The 22,500-nt window shown below is 37.0% G+C and overlaps 1 protein-coding gene and 2 long non-coding RNA genes across 7 annotated transcripts in view; 2 read left to right on the top strand and 1 right to left on the bottom strand.

Annotated features, from left to right (window-relative positions):
* The first annotated feature begins 3,259 nt into the window (after window positions 1-3,259).
* LOC144979968 (uncharacterized) lies at window positions 3,260-5,109 on the top strand. The gene is made up of 2 exons (XR_013646801.1): window positions 3,260-3,383; window positions 4,976-5,109. It is a non-coding gene; the product is annotated as an uncharacterized LOC144979968 (long non-coding RNA).
* LOC144979969 (uncharacterized) lies at window positions 5,002-13,058 on the bottom strand. Its single transcript, XR_013646802.1, has 3 exons — window positions 12,774-13,058; window positions 7,752-7,810; window positions 5,002-5,124 (listed from the first exon to the last, which is right to left on the bottom strand). It is a non-coding gene; the product is annotated as an uncharacterized LOC144979969 (long non-coding RNA).
* A 792-nt stretch (window positions 13,059-13,850) lies between these two features.
* The window catches only part of LOC144979348 (proton-coupled folate transporter-like), a 13,903-nt gene continuing 5,253 nt past the window's right edge, over window positions 13,851-22,500 (top strand). The window contains exons 1-5 of one of the 5 annotated variants that reach the window (XM_078925988.1): window positions 13,851-13,988; window positions 16,968-17,027; window positions 17,671-18,278; window positions 21,043-21,206; window positions 22,274-22,500. The exon at window positions 22,274-22,500 is cut by the window's right edge and continues 344 nt beyond it. In XM_078925988.1, coding sequence (XP_078782114.1) covers window positions 17,778-18,278; window positions 21,043-21,206; window positions 22,274-22,500 — 892 coding nt within the window. In that variant the 5' untranslated portion in view covers window positions 13,851-13,988; window positions 16,968-17,027; window positions 17,671-17,777. Of the gene's footprint in view, window positions 13,989-16,391; window positions 16,437-16,967; window positions 18,279-21,042; window positions 21,207-22,273 lie in introns of those variants that run through there. The other 4 variants (XM_078925987.1, XM_078925985.1, XM_078925989.1 and 1 more) reach the window with 4 other exon arrangements.

The following is a 22,500-nucleotide window of genomic DNA, read 5'->3' as shown; positions in this document are numbered from 1 at the left end:
GCATGAAGAATAAAAAGTACCGATTTTCTTTGTTTAGAACTAAGCTGCTCGATTCTGGGCGGACGTGACGTCAGATTATTGAATCCTATTGATGAAGGATTGTTAATCCTGTCATATTAGAATAGACTTTGGTGCTTTAGTATGTTACTGAATACACAGACAATCTGCCTGCAACATCTCAAGCCAGGCTCTGACATGGAATCCCCAAGAAGGAATATGACCAGGGAGGGCAGCAGCCTGTTATGGTTCTCACACAACTTACTATGTTATGATGATCGACCCAATCAGCAAACTCCTGTCCGCATTCGTGCACCGTCGCGAACCCGCCCGGTAGCATCGTCACAACACACCGTTCAACTAGATGCTCTGCCGTTTCGGGTTCTTGCCCACATCGGGTACATGTAGGACGGTTGGAAAGTCCCCACTGATGAAGCGCCCTTGGTGTGAGGCAGCTCCTCGACCGAAACCAATTCGCAGCCACCCAGTGTCTCCTCTTACTGGTATCGAAGCCTGGTAACTTCTCACCAAGCTTAGAGGAGTGTATGTCCCCGCCCCCACGAGGGATTGAATTCGTCCAAACCGACTTCCATCTCGCATATGCATCTCTGTCCGTAGTCAGGGAAGCTGCGTACAAGGGTTGCCGGGATTTATTTCGGCTCGAAACGGGGGCGCCGTCCATAACGCGCTTCAGAGGGGTATCCCCATTTCCAGGGAGGGCTAGAACTAGTTGGCGAAGACGCACGATGGAGGAAGCAAGGAGAGGCGGTTACACATGGAAGCAGGCGGAGAAGACAGCCCAGGGAAGCGTCAAACGCGAAGAATCATTGATGGTCCATTCTCCGACTGGGGTTAAGTCTCTCCTTACCAGGCATTTTTAGGATTTTCCCCAGAACTTCACACCCACCCACACAGAAATATATTTTTAAATACTCTGACACAATAGCAGTATACGTTCTTGTCATACAGAACTTCTTTAACAAAACATGCTCTACAACACACTGTTCATTTTATTTAAATTTGATGACGTACAAGAGAAATTTGAATAAGGAAAATGTTGGTTGTATCGTAACGAATGTGACGATTTTCCTGTAGTTGGTAAGGAGAGGGTTAAGCGCTTAACTCTTTCAGCACTGAGGCCGCATTGTGTGGCCATTGGCCAGTAGAACAGATTCTGCTCTGGTCGCACAATGCGGCCAATGGCACTGAAAGAGTTAAATCAAGTCACACGGCTCTAATAAACGATTAACTCACTCAACCCTAAAACAGACTATATTCGTAGTTTACTCAGGTTACTTTTACCCCATGCCTATTTATTACATTTTTTTGAGACAAATTATAGGCGTAGCATCAAAGCTAATGTTCTTAATTTTACATGTTAATGGTAGTTGAAGAAAGCTATCTATGTACATGCTCATTTTTAATACATATTTTCCAATTTTGAAAAAAGAAAAAAATCTTCAGGATTGAGTGAGTTAAAGAGATCAGGGCTGCCAGATTACGCTTCATAAGATGGTAGACGATTCCATAGTCTCCTAGTAATAGGTGATGGATAGAAGGAACTGATGTTGGCCCTATTTCCATTGTTGCTATTAGAAATTTGAATATTTTATTTATTTATTTTTTCTGGGAATTGAAGAAAGTTCGAATGGACATGCGTTAATGTTTTCTCCTGATATGAGATTACATCATTATACATTGAATTGGTCCAAAAAAAAAAAAAAATAAACCCAAAAAACCGCACCATTCTACTTCTCTTCATATATTAAATGGTTATGCGTAGTGGTATTAATAAAAGCGACGTGATGACGGTAATGGCGATGATCTTGAGGATGGATAATTTTGATGATGACGATGTTTGATGATATGATAATGATAATGATTATGTTGGGTGATGATGATGATGATGATGATGATGATGATGATGATGATGATGATGATGATGATGATGATGATGAGGAGGCGGAGGAGGAGGATGATGATGATGATGATGATGATGATGATGATGATGATGATGATGATGATGATGATGATGATACATTATGTCCTCTATTTCAGTTCCTGTACTTATGATTGCCGGGTTAAACTTAGTTCCTATTACCAGAGGTGTCATGTCTGTTTTAGCTGGACCTGATAAACAAGGTCAGTTTTAACATAATATGTGTAAACCTTCCTCCTCCACCCTGCACTTTTCTTTTTTCCTTCTCTGTTTTATGTTACTTCCGATTTCAGTTTCCCCTCTGTTTATGATGATGAAGATGGTGATGATGATGATGATGATGATGATGATGATGATGATGGTGATGATGATGATGATGATGATGATGATGATGATGATGATGATGATGATGATGATGATGATGATAATGGTGATGATGATGATGATGATGATGATGATGATGATGATGATGATGATGATGATGATGATGGTGATGATGATGATGATGATGATGATGGTGATGATGATGATGATGATCATGATGATGATGATGATTGAGCTTTTGAGCTTTTTTGAGCTTTTTTATAAAGAGCATTATCCACTAAATATGCTCGAAGCGGTTTTCAAGGGGTCCCTGGTCAACAGCAAGATTTAAGATGTAGGACGGGACATGACGTCTGTTAGGCGATATTACAATTTTTCGGACAAAGACAACGCTGTTAATGGTCAGGTACTCATTTTACACCTGATTACGATGAGAGAATGTGAGTAAAGAGTCTTTTCCAAGGACTTGACTATGCGGTCGAGCGAGGCTCGAACCCAGGACCTTTCGATCCGAAAGCGAGTGTCATACCACTAGATCACATTGCCGCACAATAATGATGATGATGATGATTTCTTGCATCGCTCTGTTAGAATTCATGTGCGGCTATGTGGTCTAGTGGTGTGACACTCGCTTTCGGATCTATGAAGGTCCTGGGTTCGAACCTAGCGCTCGGCGCATAGTTGAGTCCTTGGAAAAGGCTCTTTACTCACATTCTCTCACCGTACTCAGGTGTAAAATGACGTTAACTGCGTTGTCTTTGTCCGAAAAATTGTAATATCGCCTAACAGGCGTCATGTCCCGTCCTACATGTTAAATGTTGCTGTTGACCAGGGTCCCTGTGTAAAGCGCTTTGAGCACATTTAGTGATATTGCGCTATATAAAGCTCAATTTTAATTTTAAAAAATAAATTAGTCTGGTATCTAATGTACTTCATCTACAGTTTAATATAATCCAATCCACACAGGTGTCTTGTTTTCTAGCATAGCTCTGATTGAGGTCATGTGCAGACTGGTGTCGTATGTACTCTACAACAAGATTTACGCCGTCACTGTTCATTTTATGGCTGGCTTTGTCTACCTTGTGATGGCTGGCATGTCCCTTATCACTTTTATGTTATACATGTGAGTATTGATTGATAGTGCAAACTTCAGATTAAAAAAAAAAAGAATTGTAGGTATAAACTATTGTACTAACTTATCAATTCTTATAATGTTTTCAAACCTACACAACAACCAGCCGAGTGAATATCCCGCCCCCATAAAGTAAAATAATAAACGAAAATACATTGGAACATTTTATAGTGCATTTCCATAGGTTTACCACGCTGATTAAGTTTATTTCCCCAATATAATTATTGTAACCAAATGTTCATCTAACACTATATAAGTCGTCTATTATGCGTATTTATTGGACTAGCACTCTATATAACCATTGTCGGTGCGTATAGCCAGGTATTTATTCAAACCTGAGTTGGCTGGTGTAAAGTGTCTTTTTTATTCAAAAGGACAAACCGGAGCTGGTGTTTTATCCCCTTTCTAGTTAGTAACCAAGGCCAACGCCGGTAGTTTTTGTAACTGAATGAGTCAACTACCATTGTACAACCGACGCCGCATTCTATCACAGAAGATTGCCGTACTCTGGAAAAACACATTAAAAAGATTTAGTCAGAAAGCTTGACCTTCAAATATCGATAGCTTTAAATGACAATCATAATATTGGCGAAAATTCTCAAACCTGTGACTTCAAGAAAGACTTTGCGAAGACTTAATAATGAGAGTTGATTATAAGATGCTAAGTTTAAATCGATCGATATGTGCAGGACAGGTTTTCTGGCCAATTTTTAGACACGAGATTTTCCAGAGTACAGCAGTCAACTTATTAACTCTCCGCTTACCAGCTATTTTTAGAATTTCCCTCGAAAATTCACACCCACTCGACACAAAAATAGACTTTTCTTACTCAAACAAAAAAGTAACAAGTGCATTCTATACAGAATGTTGTTCAGCAAAATGATGTCTACCACACAGTGTTTAGTATTTATAGCTATAATCGAAGCATTTCTATAAATTTTGGGATGAACAAGAGAAATCAGAATGAGACAAATATTGTCGGTTACATCGCAACGAATGTGACGATTTTCCTATGGTTGGTAAGGAGAGAGTTAAAATCAGATCAATTGTTTACCAACTAGAAACATGTAAAATAATGTTGATAACTGATATTACGCAGGTTGTGGTTATCAAGATGGGAGACATATAAATTGATAGATATTTGAAGGAAGAGTTTTCTGGCCAAAGTTTTAAATACGTGTTTTTCCAGATTACCGTTAAAAGCCGGGCAGTTGTTTCACAACCAGAAATAATATATAGAATAAATTTGATAACTGAAATTACGCAGATTTTGGTAATCAATAGAAACATTAATGAATCCATAAATGTCATTGACTAAAACCAAATATAATAGAAGGTGAGATGAGCAGCTTGGCTTGTTTGGTGGCTAATTATCGGGAGTAACTTCCCTTTGCATCTCTGTTATTAAGTTAATTGTTATTGCCCATAGTAACGGATTACACCACCTATTAGAAAAGAGAAATTATTCTAATATTTTAGATGACATTTAAAGAGAAAAAAAAAAAAACCCTCCAAGATGCTCATCTTTCCTTCTACCATTGATGCTAAAAGTAAACTGCTATTTTCTTCTTTCTTTTTTTCAGCCCTTTCTTTCACTTTTACGACAGGCCTTCAAGGAACTTTGAAGTTTTGAAATAAATCCAAAAAGATAGTGATTCGTCTTCTGTTCAATCCTGGATATCTTCATCAAAAGAGGAAATCAGTTGGCGAGGAGCCTGCAAGACTGACTGACCTACAGTCAAAAAGAAAAACAATTTTTACAATCACTGTGGAAATAATAAAATGATAGTAATAATGTAAATAATTTATAGCGCGCCTATTCCATATACACACAGCTCTAGGCACCTTTTCAATACACAATAATAATAATAATAATAATAATAATAATAATAATAATAATATAATAATAATAATAATAATAACAATAATAATAATAATAATGATAATAATAATAATAATAATAATAATAATAATAATAATAATAATAATAATAATAATAATAATAATAATAATAATAATAAAAATATATATATATATATATTGAGCTTTTATAAGCGCAATATCCACTTAACGTGCTCAAAGCGCTTTTCAAGGGGTCCCTGGTCAACAGCAACATTTAACATGTAGGACGAGACATGACGCCTGTTTGGCGATATTACAATTTTTCGGACAAAGACAACGCTGTTAACGGCCAGGAACTCATTTTACACCTGAGTACGGTGAGAGAATGTGAGTAAAGAGTCTTTTCCAAGGACTCAACTATGCGTCGAGCGAGGCTCGAACCCAGGACCTTCCGATCCGAAAGCGAGTGTCATACCACTAGACCACATAGCCGCAAATAATAATAATAATAATAATAATAATAATAATAATAATAATAATAATAATAATAATAATAATAATAATAATAGCGCCCAACTTCCACAAAAGTGCTCAGTGGCTCTTTACAATAATAATTGTTATTCAAACGTTTATTCATTGATAATTTGAGAAAACAGAAACAGAAACATACGAACATACACATACACACACACACACACACACACGCACACACACCAATATTCCTCACTATCATTAAAAACATTATAACTAAAGACATTTGATTGATTAATTACAATAAAATTTGAAAAGAATAGTTTAGATACACAATGGAAATTGATAATCTGAACTTAAGATCAAAATTGGAATAAAATAACCTTAAAATTAAATTTAGATTTAAGCGTCTTCTCTATGCAAAACTATTCATATATCACTGCCACAATTATAGTTCGTCCCCAAAGAAAAAGAAAGGAGAAAATAATAATAATAAAACACCGAAAACATTCATACCAAAACAAAAAATAATTATACAACCGAAACCAGTTAGCCTATAAATATTTTCTGACAAAATTGATTTTGATAGTTGTGTTAAATGAGGTTTGGAATTGCCTTTTCTTAAAGAAATTGGAAGCGAGTTCCAAACAGAAGGGGCAGCATGTTTTTTTTTTTCCTTTAGCAAGATTAGTAACCCCCAATTTGCTAACTTGGCCAACATGGGTGATTCCTGTTGACATCAGACATCTTGTTTGATGTATTATCTATATATTCATTCATGGAATGCCAAGGCGACGATATCTTATGATGTCGGGGCGGAGGGCATACTTTAAAAAAAAAAAAACAAAAAAAAAACAACAACCTACAACAGATTAATCACATCTACAATTATTCCCAATGTAGTTTGAGCCTTTGGAAGAAGAGATACAGATCCTTTTATAGTATGACCGTCACCAGACGGAATTTTCGTTCAACTCTCGATGGCGGAAACATTTCCTTTCAATAATGCAATAATACTACAAGGCCGTGCAAAGAGGAACATGTTAGAGGGAAATCCGATGTGAAGATAGTCTGCGCTCGGCTAAGAAGCTCACAAGATTGACATCCGGAATTATAACGTACCAACACACAAAACTATGTGTAACCTTAAACGTTTATAGTCTGGTTACTACAGTTTAGTGAGAAGTACTCATGAACGCGGATGGCAAAAAACAATAACAAAGACCCGAGTGACGTCAACTTCATTTTATCTATTGGAAGATGAGATATATTTCCTTTTACAGCATGTATCACCTACAACACATATCCCCTACCCCTTCCCCTAAAAAAAAGAAAATTAAAGAAAAACAAATAAAAAACAAACAAAACCAACAACAACGACACCACCACCACCACCACCACCACCAACAACAACAACAACAACAACAACAACAGCAACAACAACAAAAACGAGAACAAGAGTAAGTAGGCCAACAAAGAGGTTTCAGGTTTGAGACTTTAAAAAAATGGTCAGGGGTCATCTTAAATCGATCGATACTCGAAGTAAAAGTTGTCTGGCAAACATGAATAAGAAAGAAAGTGTTTTGTCCCAGTACCAGAACGTGCACAAACAACGATTTGACATTATAGGAATCTTACACTCTTTCTTTTTGGAATTCCGGACGTGTTCCCAACCCCTGTACGAGCTTGCAAGTGCGCGTTGGGAACAAAATTCGAATTCCAAAACGCTATAGTGTAAGAAATAATTTATTCTGGACCCCTCAACCGATTCCTGTCTCGTCATATTTGAATTAAAAACATCTTCAAAAACGTTTAAATGATACTTATTTTTTTTTAAGAATCCGATTTTTAGTGAAAATTAACGATTTATAATCTGACGTCACAAATTATTATTGTAAACATATTATCATTAATTATCATTACGCGTTACCATTTAGGGAGATAGGTAGAATAATAGAGAATAAACAGTTGGAAGTTAAAGTGCAAGTTAACGTTCAAGATTATTAAATAAGCTTTCGCCAAAATCATATGAATTTACTTACTTACATTAATCCTCTGTGCTATTTCATCGAGAGTAAGGAGCGACCGTGACTTCGTTCCTCCAGCTGTCGAACGCAAAATTGGAAGAAAATTAAAAACGCGTCAAAAAGTTGCTTGATTCATATTTAAAATTTCTCCCATTTACAATATACAAAAAGCGCAACTGTGTTCAAACTAGCTAGCTGTAGATAGCAGCATCACCACAAAAAAACGTGCATAGTGTAGAAAACTAGCTAGAAAAAACCTAATAAATGTTTCTATCGTTTCTTGTGTTTAGGCTTTTTCAATTCTTTATCGGGTAGTAATTTTTAAAAAAACCCAACATGTATTTAAAATGGTTTTCATGCGTTAATTAATTTTTGATCCCCACCCACTTTTCAAATATGAATAAATCTGCTTTTAATGCTAAATCCCTCGAATTAGATGTTTTTTATTTTCAGAAGGTAATACATGCGTTGACATTTTGGCATTTTTGGCCTTTTTTTCATATCATATATTTTTTTTTTCTTAATTTACATCAATTTCACAAAACACGCAAACTTTCGGCCATGAACTGGTAAGATGGGAAGGCAATCTTAAATACTTGCCTGTCATCCAAAAGCAATCAGCTCCACAGTTTACGAGAATCTACCATAACATTTTGGGAAACACTAATGGTGAAATTTCACACGACAACGCCATGCATTATTTTCAATCAGCTGTGTTAGAATTTGAGTGATGCTCATGATCTATGGGACCGAGTGTATCCGTGACAGGCAAGTACTTAAAGCTATGATACGTTTTCTAATTATTTGCAATGTGTTTAGGTGCAATACTCGCAACATCCGCCAGTCGGATATAATGCACAGACACACAAAACAATGTGTAACCTTGAACTTTTATAGATAGAACGAAGTTGACGTCACTCAGGTCTTTGGGTTGTTTTTTTTTTTTTTTTTTTTTTTTTGTTTTTTTTTTTTGCCTTCCATATTTATGAGTTATTCTCACTAAACTGTGTATAAAAGTTCAAGGATGCACATAGTCTTGGGTGTTGGCCCGTTATATTTCTGGATGCAATGTTGTGAGATAGTCAGGTGGTTAACTGGTAAAATATTATCATATCGGGGAAAAATCCTGTATACCAGTTGGTGCCGAAAGGAAAACTACCAATTTTGTCGTGAGTGTCCTCTAAGAAATGAAGCACGCGTGCACTGTAAACTCAATAAGATGTTAGAAACATCAAAAGCAAACCAGGAGATGAAGACGAAGATGAAGAAGAAGATGATGATGATAATGATGATGATGATGATGATGATGATGAAGAAGAAGAAGAAGAAGAAGAAGAAGAAGAGGAAGAAGAAGAAGAAGAAGAAGAAGAAGAAGAAGAAGAAGAAGAAGAAGGAGTAAGCGTAGGAGTAAGAGAGTAGTAATAGGAGGAGGGGAAAAGGAGGAGGAGGAGGAGGAGGAGAAGAAGAAGAAGAAGAAGAAGAAGAAGAAGAAGAAGAAGAAGAAGAAGAAGAAGAAGAAGAAGAAGAAGAAGAAAGAAGAAGAAGAAGGAAGAAGAGAGAAGAAGGTAAGCGTAGAGTAAAGAGTATAAAGGAGGATGGAGAAAAGAAGAAGAAGAAGAAGAAGAAGAAGAAGAAGAAGAAGAAGAAGAAGAAGAAGAAGAAGAAGAAGAAGAAGAAGAAGAAGAAGAAGAAGAAGACTTGATGAAAATTGAACAAATAAAAAAATGTCTATAATGTCTCTCCCCACCCCGTTACTTAACACGCTGGATTGTAAAAAAAATGTCAAAATTGAAAATAATAGATAGAAAGGTCGTATCATCAAACACTCTACACTTTTGGTTCCAAAATACTTGGGAAGTGTGTATGTAACCAGTCCTTCTGAGTACTAATAATGAATAGGTTAAACTAAAAAAAAAAAAAAACAAAAAAACTTGAGCTTTTATATAGGGCAATATCCACTAAACGTGCTCAAAGCGCTTTACAAGGGGTCCCTGGCCAACAGCAACACATAACATGTAGGACGAGACATGACGCCTGTCAGGCGATATTACAAATTTTTGGGACAGAGACAACGCTGTTAATGGCCATGTACTCATTTTACACCTGAGTACGGTGAGAGAATGTGAGTAAAGAACCTTCTCCAAGGACTCAACTATGCGCCGAGCGAGGCTCGAACCCAGGACCTTCCGATCCGAAAGCGAATGTCATACCACTAGACCACATAGCCGCACATAGATAGCGGTGGTATAACTATTTCAGCAGCAGGATGGTAAGGCAGATTCTTAGGATTACGGGACGAAAAAGAGCGATGATGGAGGATGATCTTTATGGAAGACCAGGCATATAATGGGAGCGATCTTTATTCATGTTTCGTCCAACCGAGTCATCAATCATGTGATTTGTTGCTGTCCAACGATTGGACATTTCTGACCAAATGTAAACACGTTGCTTGTTTATTAAATTTGTAACATACCCATTGAACACAATGACCAATCGTAATGTTAGATAGTTAAAAATCACTGAGCACTTTTCACTATGTAGGTCACTTTGAGCACATTTTGCAATGTGACCAATGACCTCGAGCACATGGAAAGTTAATATAGATCATGCCCATTAGACTAGAAAATAAGATGCCACCCTCTGAAACCAGAAGATAAATAATTACACAAGGTATGTATCCAGCCCATCAGATGATGGTTTTACACTTCCAATGAAAAAGGAACCAGTTTTTTTGACATCACAATTTTCTTTCCTATTGATGCTATGTGTTTAGTAAAAATAACAACTCATAACATCCGCCATCCGGATGTAACGTACCAACACAGAAAACTATTTGTACGTTTATAGTATGATTAATACAATTTAGTGAGAACTACTCACAAAATGGCTGGCTGGCTAAAAACAATAACAAAGAGCTGTGCGACGTCAATTTCGTTCCTTCTATAAGAGAAGCAAGGGAACATAACATTATGTCTAAAGTCATTAATTAGTTGAGTCACGGTTGATATGATAAAAATAGATTTGGTTTACCCGCTGGTCATCCAGTCTGTGAGTGTTTATCACTCTTCTGTATATAGATAGTATGCGCTTGGCCAAGGAGTTCACAACATTGCCATCCGGAAGTATAACGGACCAACGCACAAACTCTGTGTAACCATGAACTTTTATAGTCTGGTTAATACAGTTTAGTGAGAACAACTCACAAACGCGGATGGCAAAAACAATAACAAAGGCCTGAGTGACGTCATCTGCATACTATCTATAGATAGAATGCGCTTGGCCAAGGAGTTCACAACATTGCCATCCGGAGTATAACGGACCAACACACAAACTCTGTGTAACCATGAACTTTTATAGTCTGGTTAATACAGTTTAGTGAGAACAACTCACAAACGCGGATGGCAAAAACAATAACAAAGGCCTGAGTGACGTCATCTGCATACTATCTATAGAAAACTGCGAAATCCCGTGCCATTTTTCAATTGTAAACATTACGAGGCTGTCGCTGTTATATTGCCACCCATTTTCGATCCTCTGCGTAAAAGGGACAAGAACAATCATAAGTTTTCGGCTGGTTGGTTTGTATTCAAGATCTAGCTATGAATGAAATTGATCGCTCTCGTTTTCTCTAGGTCAGCGTTTACTTGGCCTCTTTCTAGTTTCATGACATTAATAATTTACCCAAACGATCGCTAAAAAAGGCACACGCCTCCATTTATGTGCCACTGACCACAGATAACTTGCGATAACAAACTTGTCTGACCTAATTAGTCTTATTATATTCCTTTTCTGGGAGAGACAACAAAGAATTTTGCGTAATAAACAAAACATAGCCATCTTAACCCTTGTCTTACCAACCATTGGGAAATCGTCACATTCGTTACGATCCAACCAACAATGATCTCATTCTGATTTCTTCTCTACGTCACATCATTTAAAGAGAATATTTTGTTATAGATAGTTCTTAGTTGACGTCACTCAGGTTTTGTTATTGTTTTTTGCCATCCGCGTTTATGAGTAATGCTCACTGAACTGTATTAACCCGACTATAAACGTTCATGGATACACATAATTTTGTGTGTTGGTCCGTTATACTTCCGGATGGGAATGTTATGAGCTTCTTAGCCAAGCGCATACTATCTATAGAAAGTATGCAGATGACGTCACTCAGGCCTTTGTTATTGTTTTTGCCATCCGCGTTTGTGAGTTGTTCTCACTAAACTGTATTAACCAGACTATAAAAGTTCATGGTTACACAGAGTTTGTGTGTTGGTCCGTTATACTTCCGGATGGCAATGTTGTGAACTCCTTGGCCAAGCGCATTCTATCTATAGTCTGGTTAATACAGTTTAGTGAGAACAACTCACAAACGCGGATGGCAAAAAACAATAACAAAGGCATTTCATTCTATCTATACACAGTTTTGTGGGTTGGCCTGTTATACTTCCGGATGGCAATGTTGTGAACTTCTTAGCCAAGTGCATACTATCTATAGAATGTGCTTTTTGCTCTTCTGCTTGAATAAATAAATCTTTTTTGTTTAGGGTGGGTGAAAATTTTTTGGGTAAAATTCTGAAAATGTATGGTAAGGAGAAAGTGAAATACCTGCCTATCACCAAAAGCAATCAGATCTACAGTTGGTTTTTAAAAGTATTTATCACAATATTTTGACGTTCTGATGAGGGGGGAATTACATTGCAACACCCGACAATGCAGAGCTTTTTTTTTTTTTTCAATCGCGTGTGATAAAATTGTGAGTGATGCTCAAGATCTTTGAAGATGATTGTTTCGGGTGACCGGTAAGTAGCCTACTTAAGATGATATGATTGTATAGATGCTTGACAATATATATGAGATTATCATCATCATCATATCATCATCATCATCATCATCATCATCATCATCATCATCATCATCATCATCATCATCATCATTATTATTATTATCATCATCATCATCATTATTATCATCATCATCATCATCATCATCATCATCATCATCATCATCATCATCATCATTTCTATTGTGGTTTTCTCTTTACCTTGTCCGACACTGTCTTATACACACTTAGATTTTTATCTTTCACCATATCTTGCTTCCTACAATCTTCTTTTACTTCTCTCAGCTTATCCCGCATTTTGCAGGGTCGCCATAATGAATGCCACATCTCCATGCATCTCGATTCAGCGCATCATCTTCCTTCAGGCCCAGATCTTTCATATCGTCCTTTACCTTATCCCACCATCTAGTCTTTGGGCGTCCCATTTTCCTCTTTCCGTCTGATTGTAAGTCCAATACTTTCCTTCCCATGGACTCCCTTCCTCGTCTCTTTACACGTCCGAACCATTTCAATCTATCTCCTCTCATCTTTATTGATACATTCTTCACTTCAGTCAACCTTCGAATTCGTTCATTTCTCACTTTATCTTTTCTTGTCTAGCCAAGTGACCATCTCAACATCCTCATTTCTGCCACCTCAACTTCTTTATCTTTTTTCTTTGCCTGCTTCCTACAATAATACCTTGAAATGTTCCTACACAACATGGCATTGTACATACACAACGTTTCATCCAAGTTCAAGCATTTTGGAAAGACCAAATTCTTTACTATATCTGCCTTTTCTTTTAATTGTGTCATCTGTTACCAACGAAAAGAAACAAAGCTGATCTGGTTTTTCAACAATAAAAAATTTGTCGGGCGTTAGGTAATCCGTAATGAATGATACTAATAGAAGGAACGAAATTGACGTCACTCAGCTCTTTGTTGTTGTTTTTAGAAAGCCATTTTGGTAATTATTTATCACCGAGTTATATCAGATTATCAATGATGAAGGCTGCACATTGTTTTGTGTGTTGGTATGTTATATCCGACTGGCGGGTGTTGTGAGTATCTTACTTAAACAAATAACACACACTAAATACATATTATAGAAAACCTTCAAGGCAAAATCATTATCTTCCTTATCTCTTTCCCCACAACACATAGGCACACAACATGATCTCTTTTGCTCAGTCATACAAAGACACAAGCACGGAAACATTACGACAAATAAAAATACACACACATACACACACACATATATACACACACAAAAAACATGTTATCAAAGCAATCCCGTGTTCAATGTGTTGTTTAACTAATCACTGTCAAACTCAAACAAAAGTCAATTATTTGAACTGTGTTTTTTTTCCTCTCTAACACTTAACTTAGGATTATATCCCGCAAGTTTTTCAAGCGCTTTCTTTTTCAATGACTTGTAAGTTAGAGAATGCTTGTTCGAATTATGTTTATGTTGATTGTTTTGAAAGAAAAGAATTTCTTTCGGTAATCGATAAGGGTGGAACGAAATTTACATTACTCAGCTCTTTGTTACTATTTTTAGACAGCCATTTATTGATCGGTTTTGACTAAATGATATGAATCAGACTATAAAAGTTTACAGTTTTTTTATCGTTTTGTATGTTGGCACGTTAAATCCGACTGTAGGATGTTGTGAGTATTTTACCTAAACGTATAGATAGTATGCGCTTGGCGAAGGAGTTCACAACATTGCCATCCGGAAGTAAAACGGACCGACACACAAAATTTTGTGTAACGATGATCGTTTATAATCAGGTTAATACAATTTAGTGAGAATTACTCATAAACGCGGATGGCAAAACCCAATAACAAAGACCTGAGTGACGTCAACTTCGAACTATCTATAGATAGTATGCGCTTGGCTTAAAAGCTCATAACATTGCCATCCGGAAGTTTAACGGACCAACACACAAAACTGTGTGTAACCATGAACGTTTATAGTCTGGTTAATACAGTTTAGTGAGAATTACTCATAAACGCGGATGGCAAAAAAAACAAACAAAAAACAATAACAAATACATGAGTGACGTCATCTTCGATCTATCTATAGATAGTTCGAAGATGACGTCACTCAGGTCTTTGTTATTGTTTTTTGCCATTCGCCTTTATCAGTAATGCTCACTGAACTGTATTAACCCGACTATAAACGTTCATGGATACACACAGTTTTATGGGTTGGTCCGTTATACTTCCGGATGGCAATTTTATGAGCTTCTTAGCCAAGCGCATACTATCTATAGCACCACTATTTTTATTGGTTATTTTAAAATTTACTTAGTGCAATCAGAGAGCTCAGTATTCAATAGATGCATATGGATAGAAAGAAATTGACGTCACTCAGGTCTTTGTTATTGTTTTTTTGCCATCCGTGAGTAATTCTCACTAAACGGTATAATCCCGACTATAAAAGTTCATGGTTACACAGAGTTTTTTTGTGTTGGATCGCTATACTTCAGGAAGGCAATGTTGTGAGCTTCTTAGCCAATCAGGTGCAAAACATTTTAGTAAAGTAATATTCAATCAATTTGATTTTTAAAAAAAGCATCTGTGCTCGTGGCAAAGACCACAGCTTAATTGTTTCTGCTGAACGTGGAACCGGAAGGTCAGTTGCTAGGCAGATGTGACGTCCTACTTTTTGTCCTTATTGTATTGTCTTTCAGATAGAGCAGTAAAGTTAGGTGCCCCAAACGTAAACAATAACAAGTTGCTAGTGATTTCCGTTAGGGACCGGAATAATTTACGCACAATATAGGTCTCCCAATTTTGTAGTTTGAGTTGTAGGCAATACACTTTCAGTATTGAAAATATGTTTACATAAAATCTAACAGTTGCAGAAATAATAATATAAGGCTAAATTATTCTGAAAATCAGGCTCCGAATAATTCTCGTTTTGTTCACACCAGCGCAATAATTTGCTCTGGTCTAAAAATAGATAGACTGTAACTTTTGATAAATTTTAGAAAATTTTACCTTTTGTTCCATAAAATATCCATATCTAGACATTATTTGATGCATGATCGAGTATTTATGAATATGTGTTTCTTTTGCCACCTAACAGCCAAATTTTAAAGGTTATTTTTTTCTATTATTTACATTGGAACGTGAGCTGTCAAGACAGGAACATGTGGTTTGCCACGTGCTTCTCGACCTTTGTTTACGTTTGGGGCACCTAACTTTACTGCTCTATAAGTGGGTGGAACCGTAGCCATCGTTAAGTTATAGCCTGACACTGAAACCCAAAAAAAAAACAGGCATTTTTTCATTATTTGGTTTTTGCACCGCCTAGTGAGTTGTCGATAGTAGTGCTCATGACAACAAGTGGTCCCATTGGTTGAACTATTGAATACAACTCACGCTTTGTTTTCTTTTGTGGCCAAAGACTGGCATTTTGACGTCATTTTTTGGTCAGTGTCAGCGTAGCCTTCGTAAAGTTATGGCCTGATACTGACCAAAAAATTACCTCAAAATGCCAGTCTTTTGCTACAAAAGAAAACAAATCGTGAGTTGAATTCAATAGTTCAACCAATGAAATGACTTGTTTCCACGAGCTCTACACTAACGACAACTCACTAATGACGTCAAACTGTCAGCCTTTTGGATTTCAGTATCAGGCCATAACATAACGATGGCTACGGTGTCAGCTATAGATAGTTTGCGATTGGCTGAGAAGCCCATAACATTGCCATCCGGAAGTATAACGGACCAAAACACAAAGCTGGGTGTATCCATGAACGTTTATAGTCAGGTTAATACAGTTCAGTGAGCATTACTCATAAACGCGGATGGCAAAAAACAATAACAAAGACCTGAGTGACGTCATCTTCGAACTATCTATAAGGCTACGGTAAAATTATGGCTTGAAACCGTAGCCATCGTTATGTTATAACCTGATACTGAAATCCAAAAGGACTGGCAGTTTGATGTCATTTGCTTTTTGCACCGCCTAGTGAGTTGTCGTTAGTAGTGGTCATGGAAACAAATGGTCCCGTTGATTGAACTATTGAATACAACTCACGATTTGTTTTCTTTTGTGGCAAAAGACTGGCATTTTGACGTCATCTTTTGGTCAGTATCAGCGTAGCCATCGTTATGTTATATAGCCTGATACTGAAATCCAAAAGGACTGGCAGTTTGACGTCATTATTTCGTTTTTGCACCGCTTAGTGAGTTGTCGTTAGTAGAGCTAATGGAAACAAGTTATTTCATTGGTTGAACAATTGAATACAACTCACGATTTGTTTTCTTTTGTGGCAAAAGACTGGCATTTTGACGTCATTTTTTGGTCAGTATCAGGCCATAACTTTACGAAGGCTACGGTATCAGGCCATAACTTTACGAAGGCCATTTCATACTTGTATTTTCTTTCTATTTTCAGACAAGCAGCATCCACCTATTTTAAGAATTGGAAACTGACAGATTTTGGCCTTATGACAAAGTGCGACCATTCTTTTTTTCAAAACGGCATTGCGCGTGGGACAACTTGTTGCTTAAATCTGGATTTAAAGTTTTAACCAAAAATTTTTAAAATAAATGCCTTCACATGAGTGAGATTAATTTTTTCCCCTGAACCTGGAAAAAATATATCTCTAAATTCACAATTCCGGTCTTTAGGTTTTTAAACTTAAATTTCTTCTCAGAACGTATCCTCCATAGTTTCAGATTGACAAGGTCAGCATTAATTGGGAATGTTCTAAAAATAGGATAAATTGTATGAAACTTGTACTGTGTCGGAATGAACGAAACTAGATCTGGCGTAAAACTATTAAAACAAAAATAAAAACTCGATTATGATAAAATTGAGTTTAGAATAAAAATGATCCGAGTTAGAAAATGTGTTTGTTTTTGTTTGTTTGATTTTTTGATGATTAAGAAAGAAAAGTCAGTCTCCTCAATAAAACCCTTAAATTTTATATTAAATCCTATCGGTTCAGCTTAGAATTCTATGTCAGGCATCAAGTTCACATCGTTATGTTACCGTCTTGAGACTACTCCACACAATTAATATTTATTAAAACCGGTAAACTATAGACACGCGTCATATCTAAAGGAAGGACTACTTATTTTTTTAACTCAAACAGGTAAATGTAAATGGAAGCTTGAGACAGATGTATAACGTTGTTTGTGGTGAACAACGCTAAGCTTGGTCTGATATTATTTTATAATACTGACAGCCAATTTATACACTATGACAACATCAATAAATTCCGACGAAAGTATAGATCGCCTTATCGATGACAACGAAGAAGGCAATGACGACCAAATTATGTCCTCCGAAAACTATCGTGGGCGTCTAACAGCACAAATCGTAGACAACATCGGTGACACTTCACTTAATAATCAACACAATTTTCAAAATTATGAAAGAGGAACTACTTTTCCTCAAGGTGGCGGCGGAGCTTGCCATGGCATCAGTAATGGTTATGTTGATGATGATATTCATCCGCCGAATAGGACTGACCATGAAACGTCACATAAGAAATACTCTACGACAAGGGTCAGCACGGTGTTATCCTGCACAGCTCTGTTGAGTGCCATTGTGTACACGTCGGATCAACTGATAGCCCAATACCTCCTAGACAGATGGTCTTATGAGAGCGGACACAGTAAGAGTGGACCTGACAGAGGGCCGTGTGATAGGAATGAAAGTGATCCATGGGTCATTCAAAACGACCGTGTACAAGCCAGGGTGAGTATTCAGTTTCCTCTGTCATAAATTAAATGCTTTTATTCCATACCATGTCGTGAAACAAAGGGAAATGAAAGGTGTTGAATACATCTCCTAGAGTTGTGTGTCTTGTGCGCCAAAATCTGCGGCAACATGCGCGGGGTTACTTACGTACTTATTTATTCACTTACTGTTCATGAAACATGTTGCCATTTAGGACAGGAAGGAAAGAGTTCCACCTTCCTTTTCTGTCCGTAGCCACCATCTTTAGGGAGCTCCACCCCTCCCCGCCCTCCCACTCTCTCACTGAAAATCCACCGCCCACCAACAAACAGAAAATTGTTAAAGAGATGTTAGGGTCGTAACATATAATATAATATCAATTTACCATTAATTTTCCAAATTGTCAAAGTTCTCCAAGCTCAGTTGTCCGATGACCTGCTTGCAGATGAATGGAATCTCCGTCGACATTTTTTTAACTTTAATTTTTGTAGTTAGTTTATATTCATTTATATAGATATCTATTAAAAATTTGTCGTGGTGTTTGGGAATTAAAAATAAATACTTTATCTCTCTCCTTACCGGCCATTTTCAGAGCTTTGCCGAAATGTCACACCCATTTTTCTTACTCAAACAAATTGGCAACAAACACATTCTATACATAAAATTGTTCAACAAAATGAGCTCTACAGCATAGTGTCAACCTTTTATAACAAAACATGTTTTTCTCCTTAAATTTGTGACGTACAGTGTTAGTTCCATCATTACAAATGTGACGATTTCTTATAGATGGTAAGGAGAGGTCAAAGTGCATTCCTTTCTTTGAATGTTATGGTTATGGATTGAATTATTTTGCGGAGAGTTTTTATTGGCTCGGCAATGAACGTCAACCATGATTACATCTCAGACATGTCTAAGTCTTCATTTTTCATCTGGGCTACGCTTTCTTACTTTGAAAAACTTGTGGCATGAGATAAAACAGTAAACAAATTTGAGTCTATTGCGTTTTTAAAAATATATTTCACTCGTTATATTAAAACCTTGATTTGACGCGTGTTTAAAACTCGCATCAGAGCAGGTTATTATTTGGCTCATGTAATGAAAACGGTTTATTCAGATATAGTGGGCGTTTTATAGTTCTTCTTCTTCTTCTTCTTCTTCTTCTTCTTCTTCTTCTTCTTCTTCTTCTTCTTCTTCTTCTTCTTCTTCTTCTTCTTCTTCTTCCTCCTCTTCGTCTTCTTCCCCCTCATGATGTCTTTATGTTGACCTTCGTCAACTAGATGCAGGAACGCTGTGGCCTTCCCAAGGTCGTGCGGAGACCCATAGAACGTCGACCTTAGTGTGGTCCTCTCGGGCCTAATGATCCCCCTTTGCTCATTGTACTTTTTACAGTCCTGCAATACATGTCGTGTGGCATCCTACTTCCCCCCTCCACAGTCACAAATGTTTGTTTCTCCGTTTTGTGGTTATAACATACATCCCAGTGGTTAATTTTACATCAAAGATGTAGCGGACTTGCTAGTTGTGAATATTATTATGCAACATAGCCAGATATAGACTGAGTGAGTGTGAAGAAGTAGAAATGAAACAAAATCTAACATTTCTTGCTTCATTGTCAGATGTCATGTTATCAACTACGACCTATTGACCAGTTAACTGCCGCACTTTTGAATATCATAAATTTATTTTAAAATTTGGCCAGAAAACTTGCCCTTCAAATTTCGATCGATTTAAATTACCCTCATATTTACAAAGACAATGAGAAAGACAAAGTTGAAAATATACAAGAGCAATGTTTTAAGTGTACTGCTTTATGGAAGTGAAAGCTGGAAAATGACATCCTCCTTAATACAGAAACTAGAAGCCTTTCAGAACAAGTGTTTAAAAAGAATTTTAAATTTATTTTGGCCTACAAAAATAAAAACAGTGGATCTATTAAAGAAAGCTGACTTCACTAGCATTGAAAGCCAAATAAAAAGAAGAAGATGGCGTTGGCTGGGTCATGTAGTCAGAATGGAAAAAAGAGTCACTTCCCAAGACAGCCTTGTACTGGACAGCAGATGGGAAGAGAAAGCGGGGAAGACCCAAAGAAACCTGGCGAAGGACCATGGAGAAAGAATTAAAGGAAGCAGGTCTGTCCTGGAACACAGCCACCGCAAAAGCAGCGGATCGCAAAAAAATGGAGATGTCTGGTGGATGCCCTATGTGAGCTTAATAAAAATTAATAAAATTGAGCTTTTATATAGCGCAATATCCACTTAACGTGCTCAAAGCGCTTTACAAGGGGTCCCTGGTCAACAGCAACATTTAACATGTAGGACGAGACATGACGCCTGTTGGCCCGAAGAGGATTAAGTAGGTAAGTAAGTTACAAAGACTATCATACCCACCTTGTGAAATCCCAGGTCTAAGAGTTTTTTTGCAAAGATGAGGGGCATTTAAATCGATTGATATTTAAAGGACGAGCTTTCTGGCCTGCGTGCCACAGTTAACCGAGTTCGATTACCTGCCGTTGCGCTGTGTGGTCTGAAAAAGAGAAAGAGAAAGAAAGAAAAAGTGTGTATGTGTGTTTGAGAGAGAGAGAGAGAGAGAGAGACAAACAGAGAGAGAGAGAGAGAGAGAGAGAGAGAGAGAGAGAGAGAGTCTGTCTGAGTAAAATTTGGACTAAATCATCCTTTCTATCAACCTTGCAATACTAAAATGTGATAATGAATTTATTTAACTATTTATGTTTTGATTGATTGATTTATTCATCTTATACTTATATTATTTCATATTATTTCAGGTCTCCATGTCAGTAATGCACTATTCCTTCGCCACCAGCTTTCCCGCTTTATTGTCGTCTTTGGTTTTTGGTGCTCTAGTGGACATGGTGGGACGAAAACCTGCTCTCATCTCCAGTTTACTTGGCTTCACATGCAAAATTTCTCTCGTCATGTGTATCATAAAGTTAGTTGTGTCCTTAAAATTGAGCTTTTATATAGCGCAATATCCACTAAACGTGCTCAAAGCGCTTTATAAGGGGTCCTAATCCAACTAACAGCAACATTTAACATTTAGGACAAGACATGACGCCTGTTAGGCGATATTATAATTTTTTTTCGTACAGAGACAACGCTGTTAACGGCCCCTTACTCATTTTACACCTCAGTACGGTGAGAGAATGTGAGTAAGGAGCCTTTTCCAATGATTCAACAATGCGCTGAGTGAGGCTCGAACTCAGACACTCCGATCCGAAAGCGAGTGTCATACCATTTGACCACAAAGCTGCACAAAATGTATCAAAATTGTAGGCCCCAAAAAATAAAAATTTAAAGAAGACCAATACGCTTCAACAGTCGTAACGTCACTTCCCTCGTAATGACGCATGGTAACTTAGTAACTGGTTCTAAACTATCGGAACAATGGCGTACGCCCTTATGAAATATTTATCCGACGAGCATAACTCATTATAAATCTGATCATGTTTTGACTTTTACACATTCTGATCACAAGACATATGAAAAGTTCTAGCCAGCATAAAGAATAGAAGTCCGATTTTCTTTGCTTAGAACCACGATGGCCGCCGTTTCTGGGCGACGTGACATCAGACTATTGAATCCAATTGTAGTTGAGTTAAGTTGTTTTGTTTTGTTTTTTCAAAGCTGGCACTTAGAGCAATTGAGTAAATCAGGTAAAACTAATTACAAATAATGCTAGTCGAATACAAGAAATATTTACAAGTATGAATGGAGTTCAAATGCTGAGATAAAATAGGACGAGACGTTTCATGAACATTAAATAGCTGTTGTAGTTAGGGTGTGAAAGGAGGTGGGTTAATTATTTTGTTAAAAATTATTTTTAAAGTGAAAAGTAAATTAATTATTTATATATCTATCTATTTATTCATTTATTCATGTGTCCATCTATTCATTTATAGATGTATCTATCAATTGGTTATCACACAACATCAAAACACCTTGTGCATTATCTCAAACATTCCCATTAATAAAGCCTTATAATTTTTCAATCTTCAGATTCAACCTTGACCCCAACTTTTTCTACCTAGCCTACGCCTGTGACGGAATCGGAGGAGGCCTCTATGTGAACCTGATTGCATCTTTTTCCATCACAGCCGATATCAGCAAACGTAAAAGCCGCCGAATCTTAGGAATTGCCTGCCTTACAGTCATCGGACAAATTATGTACGCCGTTGCCAATATCGTAATCGGATTGCTAATCAAAAGCAAAGGATACGTAATCG

The sequence above is a fragment of the Berghia stephanieae genome, chromosome 9 (assembly GCF_034508935.2).
Source record: "Berghia stephanieae isolate SIO BIC M18660-M18661 chromosome 9, UCSD_Bste_1.3, whole genome shotgun sequence".
NCBI classification, from domain to species: Eukaryota; Metazoa; Mollusca; class Gastropoda; order Nudibranchia; family Aeolidiidae; genus Berghia; species Berghia stephanieae.
This window is presented reverse-complemented; position numbering and strand designations above follow the sequence as displayed.